This window comes from Brachypodium distachyon, chromosome 1 (genome assembly GCF_000005505.3).
Source record: "Brachypodium distachyon strain Bd21 chromosome 1, Brachypodium_distachyon_v3.0, whole genome shotgun sequence".
NCBI lineage: Eukaryota > Viridiplantae > Streptophyta > Magnoliopsida > Poales > Poaceae > Brachypodium > Brachypodium distachyon.
In genome coordinates, this window is record NC_016131.3 from 42,841,504 (window position 1) to 42,854,305 (window position 12,802).

Sequence of the window (12,802 nt, forward strand, 5' to 3'; positions counted from 1 at the left end):
TCTTTACTAAGCAATTTACGGTGGATGGATAGGGATACCAAGATAACGAAGTGGCGGTGTTCCTGATTCACACCCGAAAATCTGCTTAACTGGCTTCCTCATCCTTAGATTTACCAAAACAAAATATTTTGTTTGGTTCACGGGGAATTACGTTGGGTAAATTCAGTATTGTACAATCATGTGCACGACTGCCGATCGTGCCACTGCATACGCTTTTTTCTGTTGGAATGGGCCATGTAAGAAAGCCCCTATCAACTTGCTGAAGCGGCCCTCGTATTTATTTTAACATTCACTAACATTTTTTAGAGTCACAATTTTCTTCAAAAATACATAAAATCATTGTTTTAATATTCTTGAATATGTATTTTGATTTTTTTTAGTACTCATGGATACACCTCTTATACTTATAAATATAAATATTCATTTAAAAATCATGTACTCCCTCTGTCCAACAAAGGATGTCTCAACTTTGACTAAATTTGAATGCATCTATACACTAAGTTATGTTTAGATACATCCAAATTTTGAAAAACTTGAGACATCTTTTGTTGGACGGAGGAAATATTAAAAATAAAATAAAGGAAAATTGAAAAAAAGAGAAAAACAGGTAGAATTCTAGAAGCAACACAAAGGGTCTACTATGATTTCAGACCTCGTTCGTGATCACAACCCAAAAAGCAAGAACCAAACAGCCTTTAATCAGGAATGGATGTATATGTAACAAAGCCTAAACATGAAACTGGTAGAATTCTTGGTGCTAACAACAGCACGTTGCCGAAAAACAAATGATAGCCAGGTGTATTATTTTTCTGCTTTCTTACACTGAGTAAATACATCGAGCAGAGGCCAAATGAGCCTTCTGTTTTTATGACATCTTGTACAGATCGAATTCCTAATGTCATCGACAGATGAGTTGATCTGCCTACAAGAATTGGTTTACAACAGACCCAGCTAAACTGTGCTTCATGATGTTGATGGATCATCCCGCGTAAAGTCTAAGTACCATGATCTCCATGCTTCCGCGTAATGACCAAAAAGACCATTTATTGCTGCATTCAGAAGATGTAGAGGAAATTGTGTAAGTTTAGGCTAAACAGTAAACAGTACTCCTATATATTTAACAGAAACAGCACATTCTTCTACTTGGCCATGTCAAACATACTTTGGTCGTGGGAATAATAGTACTTACAACTGGAAATAACATTAGAAGCTACAACTTCTTGCTTAAAGAATAATTGTAATGAAAAAATTAAGTGGGGAACAATCACAATAAGAATGTCTTAAAACTGGATCGCTAGATTATGAAGTTTGGATCGTTGATATTGATTGTTGAAATTGTTTCTCAGCCTACTTCCACTTGTGACTATGTAAGTAGTTAAGTTGAATTTTTAATTTTCCAGAAAACCAAATGCTCTCAAAGTAGAGCTAGTGCTTAATGTATACAATCACACACTAGAATGGTAACTGAAGGTCAAGGGACTAGACTTCTATATAAATTTCACATTTAGTACTGAATTTCTGAGCCCAGTTCCTTCATGGTCATGGTCATACACCAGTTTATGCATATCCCTTTGGATGTAGAGTAAATTGTGAATAACAGAGGGACAGACAAGCACTTAAAATGAATCCAGTGCAAATGGAAGTATAACTGGTATCTCGAGAAAAAAAATTCTGCCCAGTGCAATTTCCTAAATCTTGACCATAGAAAATAAACAAAGAGGAAATGTGAGCTTACTTGGATTTTGGTACTGCAACGATTTAGTAAGATTTTCCCAATCTTGAATATTCTTCCTCTCCTTCTCCCTTAAAGCGCGATCAAGTTCCTGTTTCCTTGCACCAGCAGGGTGGAAAGGCCCGTAAACAAAGCCACTGCTCTTCCCTTGCCCCAGCTGATTCTCAAAAGTTCTCGACATGCTGCCATCACCCTGCATGAGCTTGCTTTTGTTCTCTGTTCCTGAGTCCCACTTGCTCCTCTTAGTGTCAATGTTGGTGATATCAGTACCGAACGCCCTCTTGTTAGACAATATCGTCCTAGTTGGTGGTAAAGCAACTGTGACATCGTCCCCTTCCTTTCGCTTGGCCTGGCCAAGCCACCTGAATGCAGGTTTTCTTGAATCCACTTGTTGTGTCTGAAACAAACCGCACAAGCAAGGGCACTAAGAAAATGATAATTTCCATTCATATGAAAAGGCATGTTGTCAAGAGAGTACCTTCTCAATAAGGTTCAAAGAAGATAGCACATTGGCAATGTCATACAGTCGTCGAACTTTAGCTGTATTATCAAGAAGCACTATGAGTTCTACTTGGATACGAAAGTCGATTGCGACAACTAAGCTATATCCCATAAAATAGAAGAAATGCAAGTACTGACTTCTCATATTGCTCTCAGCGTGTCTCTCTCCAAGGAGCAGCCTTGCAGCCTCATCAAGTGAGATCGTCTCAACCTGTGCCAGGAACAACTAACATTGTAATCAACCACGAAGGACGCCCAAACAAAACAATTCATGGGGTTCAGTCTGTTCACCTCCATTGTAAGGAAGAGCTTGACAAAATTCTGAGTGAGCAGCCCAAGTGACTTCTCCTTCCTATGATCTTCAAATGAGGCACCAGAAACAACAATTCAGTACATAACATAAGAGCCAGTGGGTACAGCAAAACAATAAGAAAACAACAAATCAGTTATACCAGATCTAAGCTGGCAACGGGGTGTGTCTGGCTTATCAGAAGTAGTGTCCATTGACTGGCTAAGCTTATCCGAAGTAGTGTCCATAGACTGGCTAAGCTTCTCGCTCTCAGCATCCCCATCAGCATCACCCAATTTATCATCTTCATCTTCATCATCCGATACCTTTGCAATCACGAAAAGGAAAGACCTCCTTTATCAGCAACTAGTGTTGATTCATATCACAACCAAGGGAATGCAAAACAAAGTAAAGGAATCTAACATTGGTAGCAGATGGTTCCTCCAGCAGTGGCGACACCAAGCCGGACATCTCCCTCAATGCCCTCTCCTGACCAAACCAAAAAAACAGGAGGGAAAAATTAACCATGCTGATGTTTGGATCTGAAAACTCCAAATTCCGCGTGCAATTGGGTAGAATAGTATAAGCGGATCCAAACCTTGAGCTCCTTGAGTGCTGCAGGGACGCCCTCAAAGCCGATCCATGTGTAACGATTCTTGGCCCTCCTGACGAGAATCTGCGTGGTACACAAAAGAATGTTAGGGAAAGAAAGAACAAGAAACGCAACAGCGCATGGATAAATTCGCATGTCAAGATCGAAAGATAGAATCTTTCATATAAGGGAGGCCAGGCAAGGAAATCAAGGCTCACTCCGACGCTCTCTAGCACGTTGACGATGTCGTAGATCCGGCGCCTCTCGACGCCGAGCCGCCTGGCGGCGTCATCCAGCCCCACCGTCTCCACGTCGTCTCGGTCATACAGCGCCACAAAGCTGCAAAATCCGCCGCAAGAAGAGAGAACAGGTTAATACGCCGCACGAGTATCCTACCCAAACGAGCACGCAGGAGGCAAAAGGAGGAGGAGATCTTTTCCTACTTGGAGCAGAGCAGGCCGAGGGACTTCTGCTTGCGGCTGTAGGCGTGGTGCCGGAAGGCCCGCGCAGCGCCGCCCAGACCGCTTCCATCGCCTTCGAGCACAAGCCGCGGCGGGGGCTGGTAAGGAGGCAGGGGCTGTGCCTGTGTGGCGGCCGCGGAAGCCTCGGCGCCGGCGGCGGAGTCCATCGAGCGCGTCGCCGTTCGGTCGGGGGAAGGAGGGGAACGGGGGAGAGGATGAAAACGCCCGTAGATCTGCGGGGTTTTTTGTAGAGGAGGGGAGCGCGGCGAGGCCGTTGGAATTGGTGTGTTTTGGCGCCCGCGGCGGCGGCGCGTTTTCAAAATTGTGCTTCCGCGCCTCGCCCCAGCTCTTGCGCGGCGCGGTCGGTCTGGTTAGGGCTACGTGGCCGTGTAACTGCAAGACGCGTCATGAACCCTGCATTTTGCAAATAGACCTCCAAGGCACCAGAAATGCAACAAAATGTTGCTTCAAAAAATTGCAAATGGGGCTAGATAACGCTTACAAATCCAAATTATTGAAGTGGGCATTCGGTCTTTTCGGTTCGGTCTTATCGGTGCTCGGGAAATTGGTTCTACATAAATGAGGACTGGAATTTTTAAGAAGAAAAAGAAACACCAAGCCCTATAATTTTATGATCGTGTATTACCGATGTTTGCCATTTCACATAATATCGAGTGTATTCTTGTGCACCACGTGTTATGATCTGTGTCGTAGTAGACTAGCCATTTGATACCTCATAATTTTAGGAACAATGCATGAAATGTTTGAATTCATGACTTTATGTGGAAGCTCTACCAAATGGCTAAGACTAAGTTTGTGGTTGCTCATCGGTGTTACAAATTGGTATCAGAGCCGACCCTTGCGGTTACCGACACTGGACGCATATGGGTGTGTGCCAAGAGGAGACGATCTAGCTTGCGCATGTGACTGACGAGGATGTCAAATCGTTTGAGGAGGGGTGTGTGTGACACACTGGCCTACAGCTTAATAGGATTGATATAATACGCATATCAACAAGGTATACCTTCTTTTTCGGGAGCCCATCCGAAAGAAACCTCAAAATTAAGCGTGCTTGGCTGAGAGCAATTTAAGGATGTGTGACCGACTAGAAAGTGTCTGCTGGAAAGACATGTGTTGATCTGTGGGGCCAATCTTGAAGCCTAGAAAGCTGCCAAGAGTGACGCTAGCGCGTTACAGATATTATTCAAGACTTATTTTGAAATTTTGTGTAGAAAAGTAGCTATGCAGAATGTGTTCTGTTTGACGACAGAAAATCAACCACTTTCAAATACATGAAAAAGTTAGTACACACTCTTCTATTTTTTTCCTTTGCTAAAAATGTGATTTTGAACTACTTCTGTGCAGATTATTGAAAAGACAAGTAGCCAAACGACAAAAATAAACGCTTTAACCAAAAAGGGTTGTCATAATCCAATGTAAGGTCAAATACAAACTTCTTCTTGGTGATGACAAACCTGAGGTCCAGCACTATGAATTTTTAATGTTTTCATATTGCCCACCCGGGATGGCAAATATCTCTACATTCATGTATCTTTTCTGCTAAGCTTCCAAACAACCACATAGAATTGCAACAAACATTTTTTTTCATAACTGGCAATATATTAATACATCAAGTTCATATATTGCAAAAGACATTTATGCATCAAGTTAATATAAAATACACCCTACCTCAACAACATGACGATGAGAGACATTAATGACGCCCAATTCCAAACATTTGCAAAAGGAACATGATGACCAAATATCATGTCGTAGCGAGCAAGGCCAAACTACAGTCTTCAGCTTCAACCTTCAACCCCCTCCATCGGCGATACCCTAACGAGGAAAGTGCTCCAATAGCAATGGCCTCAACAAGAAGATGATCGTTCATCGTTATTGTTGCCGGATCCAACAACTGAGGGCCAAATGAGTATTTACCTTGGAGAAAGGTTTGAGCGAACTCCAGGCAAGCTCCTTCGACAAGGAAACAACACACCAATTACAATAAACATCACAAGATATTTTTTTGTGGTTTTCATATTCCTCCATTTTCCATATTGTTTGTTCCAGATGGGATCCAAGTCTCTACAAGTCCATATGTAAAATTGTTGTTCTATTACACCACTAGAATGCAGGAGTCAATGAGAGATCCAGAAATATTTGCCTTGAAATTTTGATGGCCAGAAGAAACGATTACAAACCAAGAAAATGGCATTATCCTTGTGAATCATATATGGTGTGCATTACCTATGTATGTAAATGATTCTATACCACGTATGGACTATGGAGCAGGAGATCAGCTGGATTTTGATGAAATTGACGCCACAATTTCAGCTCTAGCCTTCTCAAGGGCTTCCGGTAGGTTCTCCGGCTGCCGACCACCAGCCTGGGCAAAATTCGGTTTGCCACCCCCACCCCCACCACAATGTTTGGCTATACCACCCACAAACTTGCCTGCTTGTACTCCCATCTTTACGACCCCAGGGGTGAATGCGGCAACCAGGCTGACCTTACCATCTCCTGGACTTGAACCTAAGATTACTGCGGCAGGGTCCTGCAGGGTTCCTATGAGATGCTCCGCGGCGCTTTTCAGCCCATCAGCATCCACATCCCCCATGTTCTCGACTAGGATCCTATAGAACATAGATTTGGGTGAGATTGCTAACGTCAAGCGATAGTTTAATACTAGCAATCAGCACTTGTATTCCTGTGAACACAGGACAAACAGTAACGTGGAATATATGAATGGCAATAGCTGAAGCAAGTACCTGACATTATGAGGCTCGATAGTTGCAGCTTTACTTGCAAGAGTTGCTGCCTTCAGCACTGCAATTTTGTTGCGTAGAGATGATACTTCATTTCTGGCTGTTCTTAGTTCTTCAAGAACTGTTTCTACTCTGCTATTGACATCTTCTGCTTTAACCTGAAAAGTTACATTGTTGAAATTATCTATGCTTCACCAAAAATAGTAGAAATATCTATTGCAGATGCAAGGAGAATGCAATGGCACAGTCAGCAGACCTTGTTCTTGCACTTTTAATGACAAAAGAAGAGATTTCTAGATAACTATTTCTGTTCAGGAAACAAGCAAGTAGGCATGTGCGTGTCAAAAAAAACATATTGTCAAAGCTTCCCAATAATAATGATAATGTCGGTTTTTGAAAAAAAAACTAAAATCCAGAACACCAGTTCCAACAATGATATGAACCTTGCACAGCACAACCTTGGCAGGAGGAAGGTGTGCTATGAGATCTGAAATACAGAACTCCTAATTTATAAACTTGGATATTCCTGGCTGTAAGAGGTTGATGTTTGAACGGGAAAGAGATAGATGACGATCTGTAAAAGGGCATACATTAAAGCTAAGCACATGTACTTGTGCATCTGTAACTGGTCAACAATGAGAGGCATGATGTCTAGTATACAGCAGGTTTCAAAAAACTTCCAACAGCAAACACCAAATCCATTTGAACAAGAGACAATGATCACCAGATGCATATATTACAGCAATCGAAGTTGCTCAGGAAAATGTGGCACATCAGGAGGAAAGAGTAAATTTGCTACGATCAGTAGCATCATACCTTCAGTGTGGAGCACAAGTGTCGCATATAGTTGTCACGAGAACAAACATATTCAACAAATGCATCACCTGCAACTGCCTCAATCCTTCTGATTCCAGAAGCTATTCCCTGTTCCGAGATTACCTTGAATCCACGAATCTCAGCAGTATTGCTGACATGAGTTCCACCACACAGTTCCATTGACACCCCAGGGACCTCTACGACTCTGACCTAGCATAATTTAGGACAAATTAAACATTGTCTATTACGGTATATGACTTTGCAGCCATGTTGCTATAATATCCGAACTTCCAGTGCCATTTGCTAAGCTTTTAAATACCTACCTGTTCACCATATTTTTCTCCAAACATTGCAGTTGCACCAGCATTTTTTGCATCTTGCAAAGCCATCACATTTGTCTCAAGATGTGTTGCATTGCTAATCCATTGGTTCACCAGTGATTCAATTTCCAATAATTCCTTTTCTGAAAGGGGCCGATGGAAACTGAAGTCGAATCGGAGGCGGTCAAAAGCCACAAGAGATCCTGCTTGTGATGTTTCTGAACCAATGACACTTTTAAGAGCGGACTGTAGTAGATGTGTAGCAGTATGATGTGCCTAACAGCATGGGAAGCACAAAGAAGTTTTTTTTAGATAAAAGAGACAGAAAGAAGTTAAACAAGAAAACGGAAATAGCTAGGTGTTATAGCAAAAGCTGCAACTGATAATTTCGTGATTGGGCATTTGCTAAAGGTGAACATTTTGTTTCAAGGCAACAGTACTGTCAAGATGAGGACATAATGATGTCTAATAGTAACATCTTGCAGACAATCGAATATTCCATGTGAATATATGCTAAACTATCAGTGGTCACACACACACACAAAAGCGAGATCACCATCTAGAGCAAATATTCCGTTCTTGTTTAAAGCATGTAGAGCTGCCCAGATGAAATTTGTTGAAAGTTTATTAGAAAACTCTAGTCAACACATATTTCAAATAAATAGTGGAACAAGAAATGTCAGCTAATAAAGCAAAAAAGATGCCTTGACAATTAAATAAAAATAAAGGTAGCAATTTTCATACCTTAGCTCCCTGCCTCAGTTTTCCATCAACTGCAGCATCAATTTTCTTTCCAACATCTACTGATCCCTGTTTAATTGTGCCTTTGTGAACAAAGATATTTCCCAGGGATTTTTGGACATCTTTGATCTCTATGACTGTATTTTGTTTTCCACCTTCCTCTTCATACACATACAAGAAACCATTATCTCCCACTTGACCACCCGATTCAGCATAAAACGGTGTTCGGTCTAATAGTATTTCCACATCAGAGCCTTCTGAAACATGTTCTACTGGGTTTCCATCAATTAAAAGACCTTTGACAACAGCAGTTGCAGAAAGAGAATCATATCCCAAAAATTCAGTGTCAGGGATACTTTTGACAATCTCATTCTCATTTCCTACAGAAAGTTTGACTACATTGTGAGCAGCCTGTGATTGTTTTCTCTGATTTTCCATTTCAATATCAAACCCCTTCATATCAACAGTTACACCCCGTTCACCCGCAATTTCAGCTGTAATCTCTACGGGGAAACCATATGTATCATATAAAAGAAAAACATCTTCTCCAGACAGGCAAGGGTTATCTCCATTATCACCAGCACTTACCAATGCCTCATCTAGAAGTTCATCTAACAACTTTTCTCCTCTTCCAAGAGTCTGTACAAACCGCAGTTCTTCCCTTTGAAGTTCCCCAATAATTGATTTCCGCCTTGATCCAACATCTGGATCTATCTCACTGCTAAGGCTAATAACTGCCTCAGCTAGTGAGGGTAAAAATGCACTTTCAGAATTTTCAGGGCCATCACCTCTCATACCTACCAATCTACCAGTCCGGACTACCCTTCTTATGAGCCTTCGAACAACATATCCTCTCCCAATATTTGAGGGAATGACCCCGTCTGATATGAGATAAACAACTGCCCTCATGTGATCCCCAATAATCTAGCAAAAAAGAAAAATTCCAAAGGTTATGCCCATCCAATTAATTTATCATGAAACAAGTAACAGATCCAGACTGAATCACTTTAAGATTGGTCTTCATAGTATCGTCAGCTGTGGAGTAGGAAACCAGCGCCATGCTTGCTGCCTTTTTTATAATTGGGAAAATCAAATCTGTCTCATAATTGTTTGGAACCTATGATAGAAAATTATTCCAAGTTAGGTTACAGCTGAAGAGAATGAACTATGTCAGAAATAATTTGAAGAGCTCATAAGCATTACATTTTGAAGAATGCGAGCCATACGCTCAAGCCCCATTCCTGTATCAATGTTCTTTTGTTTCAATGGTTCAAGAGATCCATCATCTTTCTTGTTGTATTGCATGAAGACTAGATTATAGAATTCAATGAACCGACTATCATCAGCCAGATCCTGCACACAACTATATGAACATCACTAATTTCAGTTAATGGAGAATCCCTCACATACAAAATAGTCTATACAGATGAAGATTTAACCGCCGACACCACAGAATCTTTACATACCGCAGTCGAGGATCCTCTCTCAGGATGGAAATCATAATACATTTCAGAACATGGTCCACAAGGTCCAGTTGCACCACTAGTCCAAAAGTTATCATCCTCGCCCAACCTCTTTATCCGTTCCTCTGGTACCCCAACCTTGGTAAAATAAACAGGAGAAAAAACATATGTTACTCTAAGCTTAACTGAACACTAAATGAAGAACATTATATCTTTTGCCTGTCATCTGCCATGATACCAAACACGATTCCTTGCCCTTTCCAAAGAAAATGTGCAAGTTAAACAATTCAAAACCTCAGATACTCTCTTTTAGTAAATTGGGTTGTTGCGGAAAACTTACAAAAAAAAAGGGGAACTTAAAGCGTTATTATTATTACTAACATATCGTGTTACTTCTTTGCCATGCACAAGGTTTAGTTGACAAGAATTAACAGTGAGATGTGGTTGAATGTATTATATATTTTATTGCTGTGGTAACAGCTAAACTGAGAAGCTATGCAAAATTGCCGAAATTTGCAGGTTTAGATAACTGACCACATCACGCCAAATGGAGAATGCCTCATCGTCATCTTCAAAAACACTAATCCACAGTCTTTCTGGCAGTAATCCATACCTAAACAAAGATGACAAACAGAATGAATGCTAGCAATGACACAACATGAAAAATAATTACAGGAATATTGTTTTCCTGGCACCTCATAGCATGTTCAAAACTTGTGATAGAATTATGGAAAAGACCACTTTCTCCTCTGAAGTAGCATGGATCTCCAGACTCCAAGTAACCCCCCTGAACCTTTTTTACCACTCAAAACCCAGAGCTTCTAATGCCAGATCATTTCACACTCTGAGGCAGATCTTGGTATTTTCCACAGCGACCACCACGTAAACACATGGTTTGGGCACTGGCATCACAGATGGATGATGACATTGGTTTCTACATTAAGGTGTGCAGTATGGTGGGTGTGCCCACTAATCAGCTCATACAGGGGGAAGGGGGGGGTGTAAAAGACGATTTCTTGGCAACCATGTGATGTCATGGTGGAAAAAACCGGTACCAAGGAGTGAAGTGACCCGGTATTACAAGTTTCAGGGGCTAACTGTACCCAAAAAGAAGTTCAGCAGGTTAAGTGGACCAGAAGTAGTTCAGGGGACTAACTGCACCTTCGTGACACTCAAGTGGTTAAAGTGATTTTTCCTAGAGTAATGGTTAAGATGCAAGTAGTATCATAGAGGTAAAATAAGAACAGTTTAAGACTAGCTGAAACTTAACATAATAATACATTTGGAGAAACCAAAGATCACATCAGGCATAATGATGCAATTATCAAGAACTTTTCTGTGGTAACAAGCAGAGATATGGCAATCTTTTTCAGACGAACAGCTTATAATTTACCAATATGGAGATCATGATCCATGCAGAATAAGGGAATTGTTCATACTCCTTGGTTGTCAGCTCCCATGCCCATTTGATTGCATCCTTTTTGAAGTAATCACCAAAACTGAAGTTCCCAAGCATCTCAAAGAAGGTTTGGTGTCGAGATGTGCGCCCCACATTCTCGATGTCATTTGTTCGTATACATTTCTGGGAGGTAGTGGCACATGGTACACGCCTAGGTTCCTAAAACAGCAATACATGGACTTCATCATGCAGTAAAATGAAACGGGCGCAGATTGCAACACACTCCAGTATGCGGCTCACGTGGTTTAGAAAAAAATCGTCTATAGGAGTCAATGGTACTATGGACAACAAAGAATGATAATAATTATGCTCATGGCCTGAAATATGGAAGTGAAAATAAATGTACTGAAGCTAGTTCATCTAGGTGGATCGCGTGAGCAGGAAGTCTCAGTGGAAACTATCCCTTTTCGCAACATTCCCCAATTTCACAGAAACGAAACACTACAATGAGGCAACAAGAATTATTGTTCCAATGCTGACGCACCTTGCCGAGAAATATAGGTTTGAACTGAAGCATCCCAGCTATGGTGAGGAACACGGTCGGGTCATCGGGCACGAGAGACGAGCTTGGGAGGATCTTGTGGCCACGGGCAGCATAGAAATCAAGGAAACGCCGGCGTATCGCATCCCCGCTCCACTCCGCTGAAATCTCTGTATCCTCCACGGTTACCGGGTTCGCTACAGGCAAGGAACCCGAGCAGCATACCACGGATGCCGCTGACGTCCTCCTCGACAACGACCCTCGACCATGTCGTCGCCGGAGTACAAGGGAGGGCGGCGCAGGGGAGATGTGTGGGTAGACGGATGGGAGGGAAGGAGCAGTAGGGAGGCGGCGCATTGGGAGCAGCATGAGGGCGGTGGCCGATAGGGTGGAAAGAGCAGGCGAGGTAAGCCTGTGGCCGGACTGCGCTCGAGGGGATGGGTGTGCAGCGAGGGAGAGCCCTTATCTTTCTCATTTATTTTCTTTCTTTTATTATAAAAACTTCCTCCTTTAGAAAATATCTATACCAATCTACCCCTAATAATAAAGGAAATAGCCAGTTTCGACCTTTTCTGGGCCGAGCAAGGACCGGAGGACCCAACCCAACCCAATTCGTTAAAAAAGAACATCCAATCCACCGACCTGTGTACAATGCATCTCTCCCGCATCGTCCACCAGCTCTGCTCCCAACCTCCGCCCATCGTCGTCCTCCTCCGCAACCACCCCGGCCCCTCTAGAGAGGCCCCAACACCATAAGCGACGTAAGACCGCCGCCTCCATTACCATGGCGCCGCCCAAATCAGCCGCTCCCCGCCAGGATTTCGTGCCGCCCGGGCTTCCAGGTGCTCGCCACGCTGCCAGTGACCGTCTAAACGGACGCCAGATGTTTTGCTTTTTTAGATTTTCTGGCATTCTTTCTTTTTTGTGGTTACTCCTGTTGATTTTTTATATCTGTATCAATGATTCACTAAACGGACGGCCAGAACGGACGGCCAGATGTTTTGCTTTTTTGTGAGATATTCTAGCATCCTTTCTTTTCTGTTGCTCCGTACTTTTAGTATATAATAGAATAGATGATGCCCTCATTTCCATGATTCTCATTTTGTAGTGGAAGTGGCAAGGTCCTATTTTTGGGTTGTCAGATTCAAGGTCTAATTTCCCAATGATTCATTGTTAAATTTC

The 12,802-nt window shown here is 42.2% G+C and overlaps 2 protein-coding genes across 3 annotated transcripts; both read right to left on the minus strand.

The window, feature by feature from the left end:
* Positions 1 to 728: 728 nt before the first annotated feature.
* Positions 729 to 3,873, minus strand: LOC100821685 (E2F transcription factor-like E2FE). Its single transcript, XM_003563962.4, has 10 exons — positions 3,558 to 3,873; positions 3,333 to 3,453; positions 3,121 to 3,198; positions 2,946 to 3,011; positions 2,686 to 2,848; positions 2,525 to 2,592; positions 2,372 to 2,444; positions 2,211 to 2,272; positions 1,736 to 2,129; positions 729 to 1,049 (listed from the first exon to the last, which is right to left on the minus strand). The coding sequence occupies exons 1-10, from the start codon at positions 3,740 to 3,742 to the stop codon at positions 964 to 966; spliced, it is 1,296 nt and encodes a 431-aa protein (XP_003564010.1). The 5' UTR covers positions 3,743 to 3,873; the 3' UTR covers positions 729 to 963.
* A 1,701-nt stretch (positions 3,874 to 5,574) lies between these two features.
* On the minus strand, positions 5,575 to 12,073 carry LOC100822003 (alanine--tRNA ligase, chloroplastic/mitochondrial). 2 transcript variants are annotated; one of them, XM_003563963.4, is made up of 11 exons: positions 11,624 to 12,073; positions 11,120 to 11,298; positions 10,215 to 10,293; positions 9,684 to 9,818; positions 9,421 to 9,570; positions 9,224 to 9,334; positions 8,221 to 9,141; positions 7,480 to 7,752; positions 7,157 to 7,366; positions 6,344 to 6,498; positions 5,575 to 6,208 (listed from the first exon to the last, which is right to left on the minus strand). In XM_003563963.4, exons 1-11 carry the CDS (start codon positions 11,987 to 11,989, stop codon positions 5,872 to 5,874), a joined length of 2,916 nt encoding a protein of 971 aa, XP_003564011.1. In that variant the 5' UTR covers positions 11,990 to 12,073; the 3' UTR covers positions 5,575 to 5,871. The 2 variants fall into 2 exon arrangements, with proteins under 2 accessions (XP_003564011.1, XP_010227791.1); XM_010229489.3 differs by lacking the exons at positions 11,120 to 11,298; positions 11,624 to 12,073 and adding an exon at positions 10,376 to 11,037.
* Positions 12,074 to 12,802: the final 729 nt, after the last annotated feature.

Excerpts from the sequence above, each read along its gene's own strand:
- LOC100821685 (XM_003563962.4), bottom strand. The coding sequence starts at position 3,742 with ATGGACTCCGCCGCCGGCGCCGAGGCTTCCGCGGCCGCCACACAGGCA. Across the intron at positions 3,012-3,120 it reads CAGCACTCAAGGAGCTCAAG|GAGAGGGCATTGAGGGAGAT; the intron begins GTTTGGATCCGC and ends TGGTTTGGTCAG. Across the intron at positions 1,050-1,735 it reads GTTGCAGTACCAAAATCCAA|CAATAAATGGTCTTTTTGGT; the intron begins GTAAGCTCACAT and ends TTCTGAATGCAG.
- LOC100822003 (XM_003563963.4), bottom strand. The coding sequence starts at position 11,989 with ATGCTGCTCCCAATGCGCCGCCTCCCTACTGCTCCTTCCCTCCCATCC. Across the intron at positions 10,294-11,119 it reads TGGGAGCTGACAACCAAGGA|GTATGGATTACTGCCAGAAA; the intron begins GTATGAACAATT and ends ATCTTTGTTTAG. Across the intron at positions 9,571-9,683 it reads AGAGAGGATCCTCGACTGCG|GATCTGGCTGATGATAGTCG; the intron begins GTATGTAAAGAT and ends AGTTGTGTGCAG.